Source organism: Parus major, chromosome 9 (assembly GCF_001522545.3).
Source record: "Parus major isolate Abel chromosome 9, Parus_major1.1, whole genome shotgun sequence".
Lineage (NCBI taxonomy): Eukaryota > Metazoa > Chordata > Aves > Passeriformes > Paridae > Parus > Parus major.
In genome coordinates, this window is record NC_031778.1 from 19,048,213 (window position 1) to 19,068,533 (window position 20,321).

General features: G+C 38.0%; 1 protein-coding gene across 5 annotated transcripts in view; it reads left to right on the forward strand.

The window, feature by feature from the left end:
• The window catches only part of TBL1XR1 (TBL1X receptor 1), a 109,544-nt gene that overhangs the window by 76,486 nt on the left and 12,737 nt on the right, over positions 1-20,321 (forward strand). For 2 of the 5 annotated variants that reach the window (XM_015637774.3, XM_019007807.2), the window contains 8 exons: positions 10,113-10,215; positions 12,389-12,534; positions 14,028-14,247; positions 16,209-16,341; positions 17,759-17,900; positions 18,181-18,244; positions 18,346-18,443; positions 20,196-20,256. In XM_015637774.3, coding sequence (XP_015493260.1) covers positions 10,158-10,215; positions 12,389-12,534; positions 14,028-14,247; positions 16,209-16,341; positions 17,759-17,900; positions 18,181-18,244; positions 18,346-18,443; positions 20,196-20,256 — 922 coding nt within the window. In that variant the 5' untranslated portion in view covers positions 10,113-10,157. Of the gene's footprint in view, positions 1-10,112; positions 10,216-12,388; positions 12,535-14,027; positions 14,248-16,208; positions 16,342-17,758; positions 17,901-18,180; positions 18,245-18,345; positions 18,444-20,195; positions 20,257-20,321 lie in introns of those variants that run through there. The other 3 variants (XM_015637775.1, XM_015637776.2, XM_015637778.2) reach the window with 2 other exon arrangements.

Genomic DNA, 20,321 nt, shown 5'->3' on the forward strand with positions numbered 1-20,321 from the left:
CTGTCAACTTCTTTTGCTGAAAATAATGCCTGCACTTGAAAATAACTTTGTAGGTACTTAAAAAGCTGAGGTGAGAGTGTTCAGGCTCAGACCTGAGGGGCAGGGTAAATGAGGGAATGGATCTTTGTTAGAAAAGGTCATGTTCATGGAGCTGTCTGTGCCCAGACTGATGCATGTTTGGTTTTTAGTTTTTAATTTGGTTGTTCACTAGGAAAGAGAAACCAGTCTCCAAAGACCTGCAGAAATTTAATGTAGTTACCCAAGTGATGATATCAACCTTAATAAAACCCCAAAATGCGGTGTTTTGCAAAGAAAGCCCATCCAACACCATCAGGCATGAGTGGCCACCAATGAGTGTTTCTGAACTTGGACTCTAGCAGAACTCACTGCTCTTAGAACTGCCAGGCAAGGGCTGCTTGGATCTCTGCAGGCTCAGCCTTGCAGGTCCCCTGTCACACCACACAGCACAATTTGGAGCCTTTTTATTTTGCTGTTGGTTGTGCAAAAATGCTAGATGTGCAGTATGAAATGGACTTGAGGAAGGAGGTGCCACGCTGTGCCGAGCTGTGGGCACCAGCCTGGGGCAGAGAGGAGCTGCTGGTTGGCTCTGGCAGACCCACTCTGGTCCCAGTTTGTGCATCTGCTCAGGTGCTGGGAACTCAGAGCAGTGCTGGGCTTGGTTACTCTGAGCAGCTGTCACTCCAAATCACCTCAAATTCTTGTTGTTATGGCAACATTAAAAAAGCTTCCTTATCAAGAGTGAGGAAACCCATTCTGGTAAATACACTGAAGTGAGTCAGACAAAGGCCTTTCCCCTGCAGGCTGTTCAGGACATGACTCAGGGCACCAGGCTAAACAAACAAGGACAAATAAAATGAGCAGGGGTTTACATGGACTAGAAAACACTCTTGTTGATGATGAATTGATTTTTTTTATTTTATTTTTTTCAACCAGCAGAATTTATTTGTGCAAAATGTTAGCAACTTGTGTTGTAATGGGAAAGTAAGGAAAGAAGGACATAGAAAAAGGAGTGACAAGGAGGTACAGATGAATGCTCTGGAGAGCAGATGGAGAGATGGGCTTAGGAGTGCAGAGTATGTGTAGGCAGTGCTTGGTGAGGAGGTGAAAACCAGGCCAAATGTGTGACCACAGGCTTGAGATCGGATGTCAGATCAAGAGATGAAAGCTGGAAGATGAATCACCAGCTTGGGAAAGATAGCAAGAGCACTGGACAGAGGCTGCAAAAGGGTGACACTGCATGAAAAGGGAAGAGGAGCCCATACAGCCATATGAAAAAATCCCCAGTTAAGATAGGGCTGCTGTTGTAGGAGTGCAGAAATAGCTCCCCACAGCTGCTTCTGGGAACTACATCTGCTGTTTTATTACTAGCAGGTAGCAATGTAAATATTTTAATCATAACAAATAGAATCCATGCCAGGCTATACAGTCACTAATCACCATTCCACAATAAGATTTACAGAATACACAAAACCCCCCCAAAAAAAACCACAGACAGCTGAGAACTGACTAATTGCAAAAGTCTGCCCAAACTCCAGCGGTTTTCCATGGAGAAATAAGTAGCATTAGTTGGATAATGACTCTTGTTTTGTAAGCTATCAGCATCCAGCAGCAGCCTAGTGGAAAACTGTGTCACTGTTAGTGCACCAGTATCCATCAGCTCAAGCAATTGATGTAGATGTAATCACTGTCTCTAATAGAAATAAAGTCAGGGTAATGGAACATTGTCACAGGATCAATGTCTCCTGTTTTGAAAATAAACCCCCTCAGCTTTGCTTTTGCATTTATGTACCAGCAGGCGACCACATCATTCAATTCAATTGACACAGTCCCTTAGAGCCCTGAATGATCTATTGTGGGAACATCAGGAAGAACATATTGGAAAAAATGGAATGTTCCTGATCAGACTTACAGGCCACGTTATTTAGTGGGTTCTCTAGCAGTGAAAATGAGAATAAATCAAGTGAGAGCAGAAACTTGGCACGGTATGGAGATTTTTAACCGTTTAACTGTTAATTTCTACAGTTTCTTGACCAAAAAGATTGAACTGCAGAAGCTGTGTGTATTTCCAGTGGTGGTGTTTACAAATAAAAAAGCATTTTTGGACCTTACCCCTCCCTACCTTAGTCTCAGCAGAAACCCTTGTTAGGCCTCATTTTGACTGACTCAAGGGCTCTTCTCAATCTGTTATTTTCTCAGAATTTTTTACACAGTTTGATCCAAGCGAGGTTTAATGGGTGTGCTCCCACATTCATCCATAATTAATTTCTTGCAAAGGCTTTAATGCGGCACAGGAGATCAGCAGCCATATAGTTGCATACTTAAACCAGGTGCATGCCAAAAAGGCATATAGAGGATTTTGAATAATGTTGCAGAAAAGGCTTTTTCCAGTTTTCACCTTTCTTGGCCTTGATTCCAGCAGCTGTTCTGTGTCTAGATCCAGGCAGCATTAGCAGGAAGCTATTTTAGCACTTAGTAAAGCCATTGAACAATTTCACAAAGCCTTCTTGAGACAGGGTCTAAAAATTTGATTACAGAAGTCTTTATTTATTGGAATTAGGTATTCCTGAAGGACTGCAGCTCTGTCTGAAGGGACATCCTTCTGATGGCCTAAGAATGGAAGCTGCAGAGCTTGTTTGATGTTACCACTGATCCTGGGATGCCCCTCTAATAAGATGATTTTCCCTTTTGAGGGACAGATGGACAGATGTCTCTCCCTGGAGGAATGCCAAGTATTTGTCTGGTGCTTGCTTCTCCATTACAGAGACAGATTTAGCACACAGAGCCTGGAATTTGGACCTTGCGGGTCATCTTGAAGTAATCCATACTGGCCAAACCTACACTAGTGTTCCCTCAGGTAATTCTGCTAATTCTGGTCATCAGGACCAATCACTTCCTAATCAGTTTTGCAAATGCCACATTTCCAGTTTTGCTGCGGTAATCATCTGTCCAGCTTGTGTGTGGGTAGGACAGTCTAACCCTGAAGGTCATCCCATCAAGCCACAGGTTCTTCCTTTCTGAAAATGCCTTTGGTCTGGGTTCGACAGTTGATCAAGGAGTATTTCATAATGTTTAGCTATATTTCCTGGTGTGTTCTGATGATTATTTAAGTATTGAAAGAGAGAGGCGGTTTAACCTTTGAACTGCTATGTCTGGACAGTTTTAGTTTAATCACAATTTGTCTCCATCAGGGAGCCTGAGCTCTGTGATTAAAAACCCTTCACTACACAAGATGTTTGGGCTTGGGACCTTATGGGGAGTCAGGGAGGGGTGGCTTTAATGAAGTAATCAAAAATGAGGCAGGACTTACTGCTGGAGGTTTTACTACATGCTCTGAGCAGCTGAGTTAGGCTTTTAAGTTATAAAGGAACATATTTGCATCTGCAGAAGGATGTATCAGGACTAGCTGCATTTCAACAAGGTTGTAATTGTCATGCAGGAGAGTTGTGCCTTTAAAGAGATGTCACAGAATCACCGAATGATTGGCATTGGAAGGGACCTCTGGAGATCCTTTAGTCCATCTGTGTCTCTACTTTCATGCTTACCAAGACAGCTGAAAAGTCTTTAAAATACTAATAAACAATATGGCTTTACTACTCTGATACAGGAAATAAGGAGAAAAATCTTCCCCAAACATAATTTCTTCTGGTGTTGCATTGTAATAATGAAAAAAAAAAAAAAAAAGGTTTAAGAACCTAAAGTGTTGAATAAAGTGTCAGTACCAGAAACATCCCTTTATCTTTGGTCAGCTTAGGGATTTACAAGACGTGGCTGCCAAGAATCACTGCAAGATGTCCTTTAGCTGTCCAGGAAGGTGCATTTTCAACTCTAGAAAGCACAGAAGTTTGCAGCTTTGTAGCCATGGCTGTGGAAATCCAATCCTGGGTATGTGTGTGTGCTGTAACATCCGGAATTCCTGCCTCCTGGGTCACACAGCATATGACTTTGGGGAGGAGAGTCGTAGTTCAGTAATTAAATACTACTTTGCTCTAGGCAAAATCAACAAATGGGCTTTATCTGCAGCATATTTTGTAACTGTACTCAGGACTGGGCTGCATTTTTCAGATAAGTAGACAGACAGTAACTTACTTTTAGCCAAGGTTTTGGGTGGTTTTGTGTTTTGTTGTGGGTTTTGTTCGGTTTTTATTTTTTTCCTTCTCTTCGCTTTCAGGGTTGTAATTCTTTTTCTTCCGAAGATTTCAGACTGGCTTTGTCATGTTGTATTCTTCATACTCCTAGATTGGCATGGAGAGACAGAGACTGTTGCCATAAATTAGGTCACTAAAGCTGAAGTACAGAATACAAATATTTATCGCCTGAGCTAAGGAAGGCAATTCACATGAGGAAAGGAGAAGTTATTTTTTTTTTAGTGTTCAGAAATTAAGCTGTATTCCTGAGGTTAAAAGCAAAGCAATAGAGTTAAACAATGAACATGAGAAGCGTCTCTTGGTTTAAATTACTAGAAGGAAAACTAGCAAAGCCTGATGATATGAGAAATCAGTAAGAAGGTTCATAACATAGAATTACAGATAATTTTTATGCAAGTGCACATCTGACATATTATTAAATCTTAAACAAAAGGGCATTTAGCTAATAGCAATTTGGAGGCACAGGTAAAAATGCAGAAAATGAGAACACTTGGGCATTTAATTTGAAAAAATATTTTTCTTTTAATTCAGAATGTTAGAATTCCTAACTGCAGATCATCAGATAGTAGGAAAGCTTTACTAAGGGTTCAATTGTACTGTGCCTGATAAAATATTGGCCCCCATCGCTCAAGTGAAGATGTGAAAGAGCAGGTAGGAGTGTTTAGAGCAAGTAGCCAGTACACTTGGAGGAAAATAAACCCTTTTTTTGTCTTTTTAGAGCATGACAGAATGTTCATTTTGATTGAAATTGGTGTTTAATATATTCTTACACAGAAGGATGTACAAAACAAGTCGTAGACTGCATGCTTGATATAAAGGAGCCATTAATTAATTTTATGAGTTTTCCTTTATAAAGCATTTCTAAAGGTGTATGCAGAACTCTTCTTTGGATATAAACTTAGGAATTTCATCAGCTGTTGGGGATGGACCCACCATGTCTCGAAGAAGAGCATTTGGAGAAAGCTTTAGTAGAACAGCAGCCACAAGGAATGGTGTTTTGTGGTTAAATCTCCAGTTCTGTAACCTATGGTGGCTTTGGTATCTGAATGAAATCCTGCTGAAACCTCACACATCCAGGAGTTTGCCAGGTCTGAGTGGCTGGATTGAAACAGCACCCTTTGCTCTTTCAATTATTGTGGCCTTAAGAGAAAGACTCTTAAGCAACAATTGATAAAATGTCTATGTGCACATATGCTAGCAAAATATTTGTCTGGATTTCTTGCAAAAGAGGAAAAAATACAAGCTCTAATGGCAATATTTTTGTTGTAGGGGTTTTATTGTTTCTGTAGCCAGACTTCTGTTTTCCATGGATAAATGTAGCAGGCTGTTTATGTCTGAGCATTAAGCATTCTTCAGAGCTACCCAGAGCATTAGCTGCTCCTTTTAACATATCATATTTGGTATCACACTAATGATTAGTATGTTTTTTGGGAATTATTATTCACTGCAGCCTGTCAGGTTTTCCTGTTATCCTACCTATTGGGAATGTGTTAGAGCCCGCCTACAACTGCAGAAATATCACTTTCTTAAGCTGTTATTTGATGATACAATAACTCTAATTGTAGTGTAACTCCAGTATACATTATCAAATGATGATTGAGAGATACGCAGTAATAATCTGATCTATAAACTTTCTCTGCCAGTTCAGGTTTGTCTAAAAAAACCCCCTAAACACCCAAAAAACTTATTAGGCCAGGAGCCATATCGGGTGGCATCTGTTCTCCAGCATTTGGCATGAACCTGGACAAGGAGTACAAAGCTAGCACAAACATGTGGAGTGGAATAATGATTTGTCAGAAACACAGTTGGGTTTGCACTGTTGGGCACTGATCAGCCTGCAGATCTGGTGTTGGTGAGAGTGGAATTCGATCTCCTTCTTAATGGATTTTAGTTGTAAATTTAACCCCAGGTACGAAGTGTGTGAATGGTCCTCAAGGGACAGAGGTGCTGTGGTGTGACCTGCCCTGTCTGCCTTGGGGCAGGCACAGAAACACACACTTCTGCCAGGCTGGAAGCAAAGCCAGAACTGCTGTTGTCTCTGAGGTGAGAATCCAGGTTTCCCTTGAAAAAGGTAGCTTCCAAATGAATTTTTGTGTGATTCCTGGCATGGAATGAGTGGGTCAGTCTGTCTAAAGCACAGACGTGTGTCTTCTCTGCTCCTGACCTGTTAGTGAGTAAATCTCGAGGCCAGCATCTCTATGGATAGTTGACTTTTATAGCTGATGTGTGTTCTGCCTGATAAATTTTGGGACTTTAGGGACTTTCTGTAGCAGCATTAAAAATTACCTGGGATTACCTGGCTGTTGTGCTGATTGTAACTGAGCAGTGGTGTTACAAACCACAGGCCCATCCTCTGGGAAGGGAAATAAAACCTGGGAAGAGGCCTGCTGAAATGGACTTTCTTTTGAGCAGGGAATATTGATCCTGGTGTGGTCCCATGAGCAATTTGGGCATCGTTCATAAGCTCTCATGCCCATCCTTTTTTTACCTGTCATGGGGTATTTTATTTATTTAATCCTCATTTTAGCAATGAGGAATTCCCTTCACATGCACTGTACCTGCTCCAGGGCGCAAAACAAAAGTAGAGGCAAATGGGAGAGATTTCCTTTAAAAGCATAATTGGATCTAAAACAGCAATGTGTATGCTTCATACTTTGCCAAGTAATTCCACAGAATGTTTTGAGGAAGACCTTTGAATGTTTCTAAGGGCAAGGAAAAAAAAGGGCCCTAAGAATCTCATCACATTTTTAGAATGGGTTTGGGACGTAAAGCTGCAAATATTTCAAGATATTTTTAATGGTCCCTATGTAAATTAGGCTGCATATCTATGCCTAATTCTGCTAGGAATTGCATGTTAACTTCTACTTATCTTTGTCTCATTTTTATGTGTCTTTTTGGTGATTTAATTTCTGCATATAAAATGAAGAGCAATACTAATATCTATTAAGGTGCCCAAAATAAGTAGTTGATTGCTTGTGGAAACAGTGAATTTGGGTGGAATTAGCCAGCATTGATGAAGTAATTTTTTTAGGATGTGGGGTACATGTGTACATGCATGAGTCTGTTGTCACAAACACTTTGAGGATTGGTAAGCCTGGTGTTAATTCAGAGTGTGTCAAAAGGAAATAATTACTGTATCCTCTTCTACTCTCTTTTCTCTTTAACGTGACATTTTGCTTTGGGTTGGAAGGAAGGTGGTTTGGTGTTGCTTGTTATTCTCATATTTTTTGTGTCACTTGGCTGTGGGACGCTTGTCCCCAGGCTCTGCCCAAGCCACAGGGCCTGGGATGGGGGAAACACAGAAAACACCTTCCAGAAAATGTAAATGAGCACTGAAAACATGCACAAAGCAGTATTTTGGTAAAATGCAGGAATCTTTTGCACCTTTTCCAGTTCCAAGCCCTTCATCGGGCAAACTGTGTTTCTGGAGCTGTTTCTGTTTTTCTGGTGGCCAGGGTGCCACAGCCAGTGCTGCAGTGCCACCTCCTGATAGCCGGGCAGGACCAAAGCTTCTTGTGCAAAACACTCGAACCAGCCTGGAAGAAATGAGGCTCCTTTGACTGGGCCAGGGTGAAGAACACTTTTGACAGACAAGCAAAACATTAGTTTTTTTTAAATTTCCTTCAGCTACCCAGCTACGTAACAGGTGAATTGATGTGGCATCTCCACGGTTCTGCTTTGAGGGGGGAGCCCTCTCTGTATAAATAATTCAGCATCTCTCTGTGTGACAAACAGCACTTTCATCAGATTTCTGTGGTTTGATCTATCGTTTTTGGTGATGCAGCAAGATTTTGAAAATCTGTGACATACACATGAAACAAATACTGCAATTTGTGTGTGTATGTATGTATGTAATGTTAAAAAAACCCCTTCTTTATGAGTCTCTTTAAACTTAATTACCTTCTCTTCTGAAGGAAAATATTGTTCCTCTTCCTACATCATTTTTCTGTAAAAAACAGTCTTAAAGAAAGATAATTTGCTCCACGTATGGCAACAAAACATAGCTGAATAAAATTAATGTTTGGTCCTGCACATGGTGGAATTGGTTGCTAATGCATGAAATGGCTAAAAATGCCATTCATTTTATATTGTGTTCAGTAAACAAGTCCTCAAAGTATGTGTTGGAGTTTGGGAGGGATGTCTTGTACCCCAGGTGTGGCTGGGGCTGTGGAGGGGTGGGAGTAGGGTTGGTATCAATGTGCCTTCCATTACCAGTCATGTTGCACTTACTGGAAGTCATTGTCTTGGGGCAGCTTTTTCCTTTAGATATGAGAAAGGTTTAAGTAGAACTGCAATTTTATTTTTTTCCTTAAGAAACTAAAGCCACCTCCCCAACAGCATGGCTGTGAGTTGGGTGACCACATACCTGGGGCAGGATTAGGGGTGTCCAGATGTGGTTTCAGGCAAATAAATTCTTCATACCCAAGTTCATCCTTTAGCCTCTCTTCTTGAGGGGTTTAATTGGATCATGTTTGTACAGCATGATGGGACTTGTGGGAAAGTCACATCCTGGAGGGCTTTTCCAAATCACTGTCCAAATTAGCTGCAGTTGAATGGTAAAACTCAAAGTTAGGTTATCAGAAAAACAGTGTGGTCATTTTCTCCTGTTACCTTGGGAGTTCTTGCTAGGAAAAGATGCCCAGGGAGAATACACATGGCAGCCTTTTAATGCCAATCATGACTTTGTAGTTGTTACTTTTGATTGTGTTCACCACTTTCCCACTGGGAACAGCAGTGGCAAGTGGCCTCCCCATGCAGCCACATAGCAAGAACTTTTTATTTTGAATAGTGTAGGAAAACCCATTTTCCAGTACCTTTTTACATGAGAACCCAAGTCGATCTTTGTCAAATACCAATAGGAAAGTCACTTGCTTTCTCAGACTCCAGTTCCATAGGAGAAACAGTGGTGGTGGTCAGCTGGGTAAAAATCTGGGAAGGTTTGCTGATGAAAAGTGCTGGACAGATAATAGGAACAGAAGGTGGACATTATTTCATAACATGTTCTTAAAGCTGATGTTTTCACTTGTTTACTTGGAAAGGTCGAGGTTTTCAAACATTCAGACAGCATAAGGATGTTCTCAAAAATGAGACTTAGAAAAAGCACTGTATTCTGTCTCTTCATGTTTTAAAGACTGTTGTTGCCTCATATTTTCCAAGTTTATAATCAAAAGCATATACAGTCTGATACATTATTTTTCTTGCTAAATATTTGCTATTACTAAAATCAAGGAAAAATTGTACATGTATAAATATATATATATATCTCCCATCAATATTTTCAAAGCACTGACTGAAAGCCTATAGAAATGTTATGAAAAATGGACTGTATAAAGTTTGTTTCTAATGTCAAGAATTCCTTTTGAAAAGCCAAAAGATATGGCTGAGATGTTTTCTGGTCTTTAGTGGGATTAGCTGGGCTTGCATTGAACAGGCACTATGTTCTGTATCTCATACAGTTCTGTACCTTTTCACTAGGGCAGGAGTACCTGAAAATTGCAGTAGATTAGAATGTAAAAGTGAGAACCTGCCTGGATGCCAATGTGAAACCAAGTTTTTGGTCTTTGTTAACCAGGCAGAAAGAAACCTATGTTATAAAAAATGTGTTCCATGGCAGTAATGTAGATTGGATGAAACTCACTTGATTATTTTTTAAAACCTGTGAAATAAGGCCTTCTTTAATACTGGTATTAAACAGCAGAGTTTCCCAGTCCATACCAACTTGCCTCATATGAGAATCCGGCCCTTTAATATTTAATTTACTGATCTTTATTTTGTGGTGAGACAAATGACTTTTTAATGATTCCAGTAGACTTATTTGCATTATAAAATAAAGCCATTGTCTATGCTGCCAGGGAACTACTTACTTTTAAATATAACATTTGTTGGGAAATACCTATTAGCTATTAAAAATATTTAATTGACCTACTTTTTTTTTTTTATTTGCAGGGTTGTGTCCTTTGTTGTGACCTCATGGTTTAACTGGGAATAAAGATGAGTATAAGCAGTGATGAGGTTAACTTCCTGGTATATAGATACTTGCAAGAGTCAGGTGAGTTTTTACAATTCTGGTTATTAAACAATGCATAATTTATTTGATTTTCATCTGCAACTGGCTTTAGCAAACACAGGCTCATTTAATTATTTTGCCAGTAGGCATGTGCTTCTGTCTGAACTGTTTCTTGGTGTTTCTTCTCAACAAGAGAATGAATTCCTGCCAAGTTACCTTCTGTAACTTAATCAGATTTAGTCATTTGGAGTCTTCAGATGGCAGTCAACCAGCCAAGGACTCACTCAATTGCTAAAATGCATTTTCCTGGAGATCACTTCTCTGCAGGGTGATGATGGCACTTTGCACCATTTTCTTCAGGGCTGCTTGAAGAAGAAAATAGAATGATCAGCAAAATGCTGTTTTCTTCTGTTGTCTTGGAGTGATGGTGCTCCTGCCAGCCGGTCATGTGCAGCCGAATTCCTTGCCTGAGCGTGACTGTGGGAGGGCAGATGTGGCTGTGTTTCAAAGGAAGATGTGACAACTGTGACTATGACTTGTATCGCTTGATTCTAAATAGAGATGAACAGATTTTTTACAGGAATAACTCTTTGGGTTCTCAAAAGCCTCCGTCCCTGCAGGACCTTTTTTTGGAGGATCTTGTCCTTCTGCATAGCCAGAATATCCTGCTTCTTAGGACAAAGAGTAAAAGACACTTGAATATTGCCAGACTTGAAAAGAAACCTTTTTCCTGTCATATCCCTCCACGCTGACTGTGTCTGCACAGCATAAGGATGCAGCAGTGCTCCCTTATTTTTAAAGCTTCCCCACCCCAGTCGGATCAGCAGTTTTTGTTGCATGTTTGGGTTTCTAGATGCAGCCATATGGCTGCAGGGAGTTTTGTGGTGGTGGTTATTCGTGAAGCTCTCTAAGAGACAACATCATCTTTTACTCACAACTGTGATATTGATTGCTTAACACAGCCTACATTTAGAATGGGAAGATTTGACTGGAAGTCAGGCCATGCCCCGGTAAATGAACAAGTGATGATTGTCAGCTGGCAGGAGGGAATATGATCTCAGCAATACATAAAAGAAGTCTGCATATTAAAGCAAAAATAAACTTCAGTCTTAAGACAACAGTGTAAGAGATCAGTTTTAATATATATATGTGTAGATATATAAGAAAATATACACATATATATTTCATATTTTACCTTGCTGTTTGAAGCAATACATTTATTGATTCGTAGTTTTTGTTTAGCAATTGCTGATGGGTGGCTTCAGGCTTACTGAAAATGCATTTGACTGGTGCAACATATGTCCACTGCTCATGGACTTCCCAAATTGAAGAGCCATAGGCAATGGTGGATGGCAGACTGTTACAGTTTCTGCTTGTCAGAAAAAAAACCAAAACCTCTTTTCTGCCTGAATTTACTGAAAACACCTACACGTTCTTATTCCAGTTGCAGATTGCTTTTGTCATAGAAGCCAAACTTTCAAAATTGCTTCATCTTCATTTTAAAGTTTGCAGGCAGCTTCTTGCTTACCTGACAGGGGAAAAGAAAAAAAAAAATAAATAGAGGTTTAAGAAAAAACGCTATGACGATAAAGTTAATTTCCTGAAACAACTATTTTTCTCTAGCTTAAATTCAATTTTTCAGGGTGATCAAATAAATAGCAAGCAGCTGCCATTGCTGCACCATAACATGTTTGCCACTTCTTAATCAGTGCACAGTGCTGATGTAGTTCTAAATGCCAGAGCATACAAAATTATGGCAGCACTGTTCCATGAGCTGAGTTCTGTTCACATACAGATCCATTTCACTTTCATGGGTATCAAATCAGGGAGTGAAAATAGCAGTCTTGTGTCTTGGATATATTTTTTAAAATTAAATGCTACACAAGGTACAATACTTACATGTAGTTTGTGAAAATATAAACACATTTAAATGCTGTGGTGAATTATTTATTTTATATTGACTTGTGCACAAATGTTTTGCCATTGATGCTGTAATAACTGCTGTGTTTATATATGAATTTAGCTTTTCTCTTTTTGTACACTTAGACTATGAGGGAATTGAGGTGTTTTGACGAGTTTTTGGTAGTTCAGAAGCATGCTGTAGTGTAACACTTTGTATAATTTGCTCAGGTTTTAAACAGAAGGTCCTACCGTGGTACAGCAAGTAGCGTTGTCTATCTGTAAATCAATTCTGATGTCTTTGCCTTGTCTTTAGGGTTTTCCCATTCAGCATTTACCTTTGGTATAGAGAGCCATATCAGCCAGTCTAATATAAATGGTGCTCTGGTGCCACCAGCTGCTTTGATTTCCATCATCCAGAAAGGTCTGCAGTATGTAGAGGCAGAAGTCAGTATTAATGAGGTAAGGAGGCTTTGCCTGCAGGAGCATTGTGTCCTTGCTTGCAGTAAGTTTGAATGTTAGTATTTTTCCTTAACTTTCTTGTATCCTATTTATTTACTTTTACTTCAGATTCCTTACTGCTGGTGTTCACCATGACTCCAGTGGTGGAACCAGAGTGGAGTGACATAACTGGGTGGGGGTTCTGCCCAGTGCAGCCACACAACACCAGGCATGGTGTTCTGGCTCATTGCTTCAAGGTCCGTTATCTGTAGAGTTTTTACCCTACTCTAATGTTGTAGTGCATCCAGACAAGTGTGATAGGATAATAATTGAGACCAGTAATCTCTTCATTTTTTGTTTTTGTAGACTGGGACTAGGGAGATGGGAGAGCACTGTGCAGCTCTTGTTTGGGCTCCGGTGTCATCACAGTGAAATGATGTCAGCCCAAAGGGAAGGTTTCCAAGGAGAGAGAGGGTTTGAATTTGTGGCAGGAAGGCTGAAGGTATATGCCAGTTTGCCTTTTGCCTCTGCTGGCTAATTCATCTTGAGCAAGATCTGTTAAATTTGATGTTTAAATGGTTATTTCAGCAGTACAGAAAGCTATGTATCTTCCTGCCTGATGGTGCAGACACTCTCCCTCAATTTCCATTCTCATTTGTGCCTGGAAGGTGAGAAGCCATTCTGTGTGTCAGTTAGATTACAGAAGGAAACTTTTTTTTCCCATTAATTCTGCTCACTTTCCAGTCTCCCGTATGTCTGCTGTTTGTGTGGTTTTCACAGTCCTAGTGAAGCAAATCCTTTCCCTTAGGAAGCTTCAGAAAAATAAAGCAAATGATAGGAATAGAAGACCCTATATTTACTGCAAGGAATCCTTCTAGTCCCTAAAAATAGATCCTTACAAAGCCCTAGCATATGTATAAGGGTATTTTTAACTGGGTCTTGTCCATTTCAGGATAAAATTCTTCCTTCTTGTTTGAAAGCATGCCAGCACTGTTTGAAAAAAGGAAGAAAACTAGTCAACTCCCCAGATAATATGTTTATGGAAAGTATTAGTCTAATAAGACTATAACTTCACAAGTCAGTGACCCGAGTTGCAATGTTTGCAGCTCTCTCTTCAAACAAACCATTAGATTTTGCTGCAGCCACTCATGTTTGAAATCATATTCATAGATAGCTTACAGAATTTTTTGCTTTAGCAGACAATTCAGCAAACTCAAAACAAGTTGCTTTTGATTCCACAGGCTCTCCCAGAGGCCTGCAGTGGCTTTTTTTTTGCATATTTATGGTGGCCACTTAACTTTAGACTAAAATTCTAACCACTAAAAATCCTAACCACAACAATGATGAGAGATATCACTTCCAGCACCATATGTAAACTGCTTTATTATATTAAATGAAAACATTTTCTTTAGTTTTGCCTGGAATCTTTGCCCATAATGTTAATTTGTACTTGGTGTTATCTTTTTTTTTTTTTCTTTCTTTTTTTTCCCTTTTCTCCCTGTGCTGTAATTTAGGATGGTACCTTGTTTGATGGTAGGCCGATAGAGTCTCTCTCACTGATAGATGCAGTGATGCCTGATGTGGTACAGACAAGACAACAGGCCTACAGAGACAAACTTGCACAACAGCAGGCAGCAGCTGCTGCAGCTGCAGCCGCCACCAACCAACAGGGATCAGCGAAAAATGGAGAAAATACTGCAAATGGAGAGGAGAACGGAGCACACACTATAGCAAGTAAGTCAAGATATAAATGGCATTAAGCTGGGTTAACAGCTTCTAGTTGTTTAACATAGGATGAGCTTGTAGACAGTGAGGTAAAAATGTAGAGTTTGGGGTGACCCTTCAGCTTGCAGAGAATTCCTTCATCATGGCTGATACTTGAACAGATCGTGAATCACCTTTGGCTGTCCCCAGTTCTCATATCTGGGTTTGCAGAAGTCAAAGTTGTGAATTCATTAATTCACAATATTCCCTTGAGTGGTCTCACTTCCATTACTGCTTCTTTTCCACCACCTGAAGGTTTTTCACAGGGCCCTTGCATAAAAAGGAAAAAGCAATTGACACATTCCTGTACAAGGAATGAGGAGAGGAGTCTGCCAGTCCATGGCTGGTTAAAAATGATTATTGCTTGTGAAGCTCTGCAAACTCCTTCCAAAAGGTTCTGTAAATCCCATGGATCCAAGAGCTGTACCTGGCTTTTCTAGTGATGTTGAGGTCAGGGTTACTGGGACAAGCTCTGTGTCTCTTGTCTCTTTTACCTGTATCAGTTTTCACTATTTGCTATTCAAATTTGCTCAATGCAACTGCTCTCAGGTTTCCTTTATTCATGAATTCCATTTTAGTTGTGATTGGTGAAATAAATAAGTTCTGTTTGTCATCACTGGTCAAAGAAACATGCTGTACAATGAGGCTTAGTATGGAAGAGTTTGGGTTGGGCATTAAACTGTGATTCTGAAAATACTCTTCTGGAAGTCTGAATTGCATGTTTAAGTGTGGGACTTACAGTTCTTCCTGTAAGAAATGACATTTTAAAGAGAATATTGAGCCATGTACAAGTTTTACAACCTGATTTCACTAGGTTTTTTGATTGGTATATGTGATAAAAAGCTAGAAATAAATTCTTTGGCTGAAAGAAATGATCTCTACTTTGATGCTTTCATTTGAAAATCTCAAAGGGGTATTTACTTGATAACTGTGAACTGGATAGAGGGAGGGTAGAGCTCGGATCTCAGCCCTGTTAAATGTGATCTACCAGCAACCCCTGCTGGCTGTACAGTGCTTCAGACTGGCATCGATCCTCTGAAGCAATGCTTTATATGGTGCTCCTTCTGAAAAAATACTCACGTTTTAATAGTCTTTTCTATTTTCTCACAAACAGTGGCAGAAACCCTTGATGCTAAATTAAGCAATAGCTGTGAAATTATTTCTTTAACCGCAGTGAATAAATATGGAACAGGTGAACTGTGCAGCACTTCTTACATCCTGCATTTGCAGTCATTGTGAATTTATTTTTAATAATAGAAAATGGTTGATGGTAGATGCCAAGAAAACTGTTTTGTCACTTGAATTACCCCCAGACTGTTCTACAGAACAATATGGTTTCAACCTCACTTCCACGCAGAAAGTTACACTGCCATAATTCCATGGCTGATGAAGTCTGAGAAGCTTGGTTATGTTTGCTCTGTCACCAAATGTGATTATATTTATTAAAGTCATTTTGTAAATGGAGTGTTGGAGATGTAGGTTTAAAACCTGCTTGACTGCAGTTGGTGAAAAGAGGGATTTTTGAAAATGAATGTGTTATAAATGCATTCTTACAGCACAAGCTAGACTGGTAACATATTGTGCTATGCAGTGTTGGGCCTGAAAAACAGAGTACTTGTAACAGCATTTATTTTTTAGCATAGCAAAAAATTAACTTTTGGCCCTATTTCTGAAGCTCCTAAATTAAATCCATTTGGATGTGAAGGTTTACAGGGGCGAAGAGCTTTCTCACATTTTCGAAACTCCCCATCTGTTTATAGCTTCATTAATTGGAACTGAAAAAATAAGAGCGTGACAGCTCTATCAAATTTTTGAATCGCATAAATTGTGAATTCTTGCACTCATCACAGAAGGATCTGAACCATACAGGAGTCACAATGTCCCAAAATACTAATATCCTCCTCTCTGTGCTGTTGTTTCCCATAATACAGATAATCACACGGATATGATGGAAGTAGATGGAGATGTGGAAATCCCTCCCAACAAGGCAGTGGTGCTGCGTGGCCACGAATCCGAAGTGTTCATCTGTGCCTGGAATCCCGTTAGTGACCTTTTGGCCTCAGGGTACGAGCACTGCCTGTGTGTGTGTGTGTGTGGAGTGTGTGTGCTGCTGCAGGGCAGGGCTGCAGGCTCAGGGAACACCTGCCCCAAACATCAAATGCCACAGTGCTGATTAGAAAATAGTGCCTTAAAATTATTATTATTATTATTATTATTATTATTATTATTATTATTATTATTATTATTATTATTATTATTATCATTACTATTATTATTTATTTTCATTATTATTATTTTTATTTTTGTTTTTATTATTATTATTTTATTACTATTATATCATTAATATTAATGTTGATATTCTTATTATAATTTTTATTATTAACATTATTATTAACATTATTATTATTAACATTATTATTAACATTATTATTAACATTATTATTAACAGTGTTATTAACAGTGTTATTAACATTATTATTATAAATATTATCATCATTATTATCATTATTATTATTAACATTATTATCATNTTATTTAATTATTATTATTACTATTATTATTTATTTCCAATATTATTATTTTTATTTTTGTTTTTATTATTATTATTTTATTACTATTACTATTATATCATTAATATTAATGTTGATATTCTTATTATAATTTTTATTATTAACATTATTATTAACATTATTATTAACATTATTATTATTAACATTATTATTAACATTATTATTAAATTATTATTAACAGTGTTATTAACAGTGTTATTAACATTATTATTATAAATATTATCATCATTATTATCATTATTATTATTAACATTATTATCATCAATATTATTATACTATTATACTGTTATTAAATTAATATAATTTAATATTTAAATAAAATTAATATCAATAAAATAATACTAAACATACAAATGATGTATAATTATATATGATTAATCTATTATAATAAACATGTAATTACAGTATATAAGTATAAATTATGTATAATTATGATACAGAATATATGTTATATCACATATATATTGTATCGTGCATATACATTGCTACATTATATAGTATATATTCTATATTACATGCTATGTATGTAATATATATAAAAATTATGTTTTACATAACTATATATATTATCTATTATTTTACATACCATATATTCTAATGGTGTATATTATTAATATGTTGTATATTACCAGTATATGGTACATTGCACATTATATACTCTTTCAGAGCAAAAACTGTATGTTTTACATAACTATATATATAAGTATAATATATTATATATTACTTTACATACCATATATTCTAATAGCGCATATTATTAATATATTGTATATTATCAGTATATGGTACATTGCACATTATATACTCCTCCAGAGCACCACTCTAAGGATGTATGTTAATATATAGATGAAATAAGTGGAGTTGCCCATGTGTAAAGAGCAGCATTTCCATCCCCACGGGGTGTTTTGCAGCTCTGGCGATTCGACAGCGCGGATATGGAACCTGAGCGAGAACAGCACGAGCGGCTCCACGCAGCTGGTGCTCCGGCACTGCATCCGGGAAGGGGGGCAGGATGTGCCCAGCAACAAGGACGTGACATCGCTGGATTGGAACGTAAGTGCTCCAGGTGCTCCCAGGAAAACCCTGCTCACCTCGTGCTGTCAGATTCTAAGTGACAGCAGCGGTGTCCTCCGTGGCAGAGCTCAATATTTCTGTTTTGAGCAGTGTTGTAACTCCTGCTGTACTTTTGGAACTTCTTTCTAATGAGTTGTGATCAGTGAAACTGAATGTCGTAAATCCTATGCCGATCAATTCTACCTCAAATTTGCTTTGTGCTCTTTAGCTTTGAGTTAAGCAGTAAAAATGAATAAATAAATAACCTCTTTGCTGGCAGAGTGAAGGTACACTTCTAGCAACTGGGTCTTATGATGGCTTTGCAAGGATATGGACTAAAGATGGTAAGCAAAATACTTCTTAATTCACGATATATTTTCCTATATTGTGGCTCACGGCGTAGTTTTTTATTTTTTAATGTATTCATATCAATATAAATTTTCAGGTAATCTTGCCAGCACCTTAGGGCAACATAAAGGTCCTATATTTGCGTTAAAATGGAACAAGAAAGGAAACTTCATTTTAAGTGCAGGAGTGGACAAGGTGAGATAATCTTTGGTAAAATTAAAATTCTTTCCTTCACCGTTATAATCTAACTGTAAGCAAAATAGAAAAACTATGCAAAGTAAGTAAATGAAACCAAAGGCATGGGATGTAAATATGTGCTTACAAAGATCTTGTTATGCTTAGTTATGTTTCCTTGGGTTTTATAGTAGTTTATTGAGATATTTTAATTTCCTAGATTTCAATGTCTGTGGATTTCTTCCCATTTAGGTTAGTCTGAGTTGGAAAATAAGTGTATTGAAACCAGAAACATGAAACCTTTGTAAAATCTAATCCTAATTCAGTAAACCACCACATGCAAAGCCTCAGGAAAAAAAGAATTGTACTAGAGGGGATAGATTCAGGCTGAGTTGGATATCAGTCAAACCTAAGAATGATTATAAAGATTAGAGCTGGAACATAAGGAAAGTTGATATGTGTGACTGGGCATGTGCCAGTTGTGTAATGCCATGGAGCTCCTTGTTTGACTGTGTTTTATTTCACATCTCTAAACAAATTCAGGTTTACAAGGTCTTTCAGTTCAGAGCTGCTGTTAGTGTGAGAGGTTTTATTTATGAATGATAGGAAGGGCACAGACTGATGGGAAATGTACTTAAAGTGAATTCAGAGACTCAAATAGACTATTGCAAGAGAAGGAGAGTTGATTTTTTCCTCTGTAACAGATTCAAGGTGCAGAAGTCAGCACACGTTTTCTCCTAGTGAGAGTGGCAAACTGCAACCTCAGTACAACCACTTAAAACTGGCAGTGTCACTGTAAAATAGTAAATTTTCTCCTTTGTTTTTTTTGGTTTTTTTTTTTTTTTTTCCCCTGCATGCATTTACTTGGTATGCTTTATTAGCCAGCTTTATAAATGCTTGTGCTGGCACAAAGGAAGGAAAATTTAATCTATCAAAGCATGGAAAGGATGTGTTTACTCTTTTGGCATCTGTGATGGTTATGCCATTTTTTAAATATTTGTGGAGGCACCACTTTCGTTTGCAGGAAAATAATGAAGGAAGAAATAGAAACCTCATTTCAGTCAATAAAACTTCTTAAACAAACTGAGATTATGCTTTGGAAAACATTCTGCTTTAGCAGAGAGAATGACCCAACCTTGGGTCCCTTTTGCATAATTATTTTGTGTGATCAGTTCATGCTTCCATGGAATTCGGTGTCAAAATTTTCACTGATCATTGAGGTAGGGCAGGGATGTTGGTATATTATACACTGATGATATGATACTAATTCTGTCACATAAGATTTCTTTAACCTTTCAGAAGGTTATGAAAGTATTGGCAGAGAACAACATAGAGTAAAATTACACCCTTAAATTTTTCAGCATGTGACTAATTGCTAATAACATCTCCTTAGGAACAAGTGAGTAGCTGATACTACAATTTGAATATGCAAGTATTTGAAATTAAAATAGGTGTATGGAATGGATTACAAGAATATAAATAGGACTAAGGGGATAAAACTGTTTAAAAGCCCACAAATTCCTTCTTCCCTCTAGACCCCAAAATGTTGTGGCTAAACACCTTTCTAATGCAATCTTAAATTATCTACTGTTTTCTGTACATCTGCTACTATTTCTTTTAGTACTGGATCAAACTCTAGAAATGTATAATCAAGAGCAGGTTTGGGTGGTGGTGAGCAGGGTAGGTATTCTTGTACTTGGGAGTGGTGGTAATTGTGGGGAAATAAGCAATTTGTACAAGTTTGTTTATTGTTTATTTATCTGTTTAACACAGACCACAATTATTTGGGATGCCCACACTGGTGAAGCCAAGCAGCAGTTTCCATTTCATTCTGGTAAGTCTTGATTTCATCATTCAGATTTGTCATCTGAAAAGACAAAAAGCTGTTATTTTTAAAAA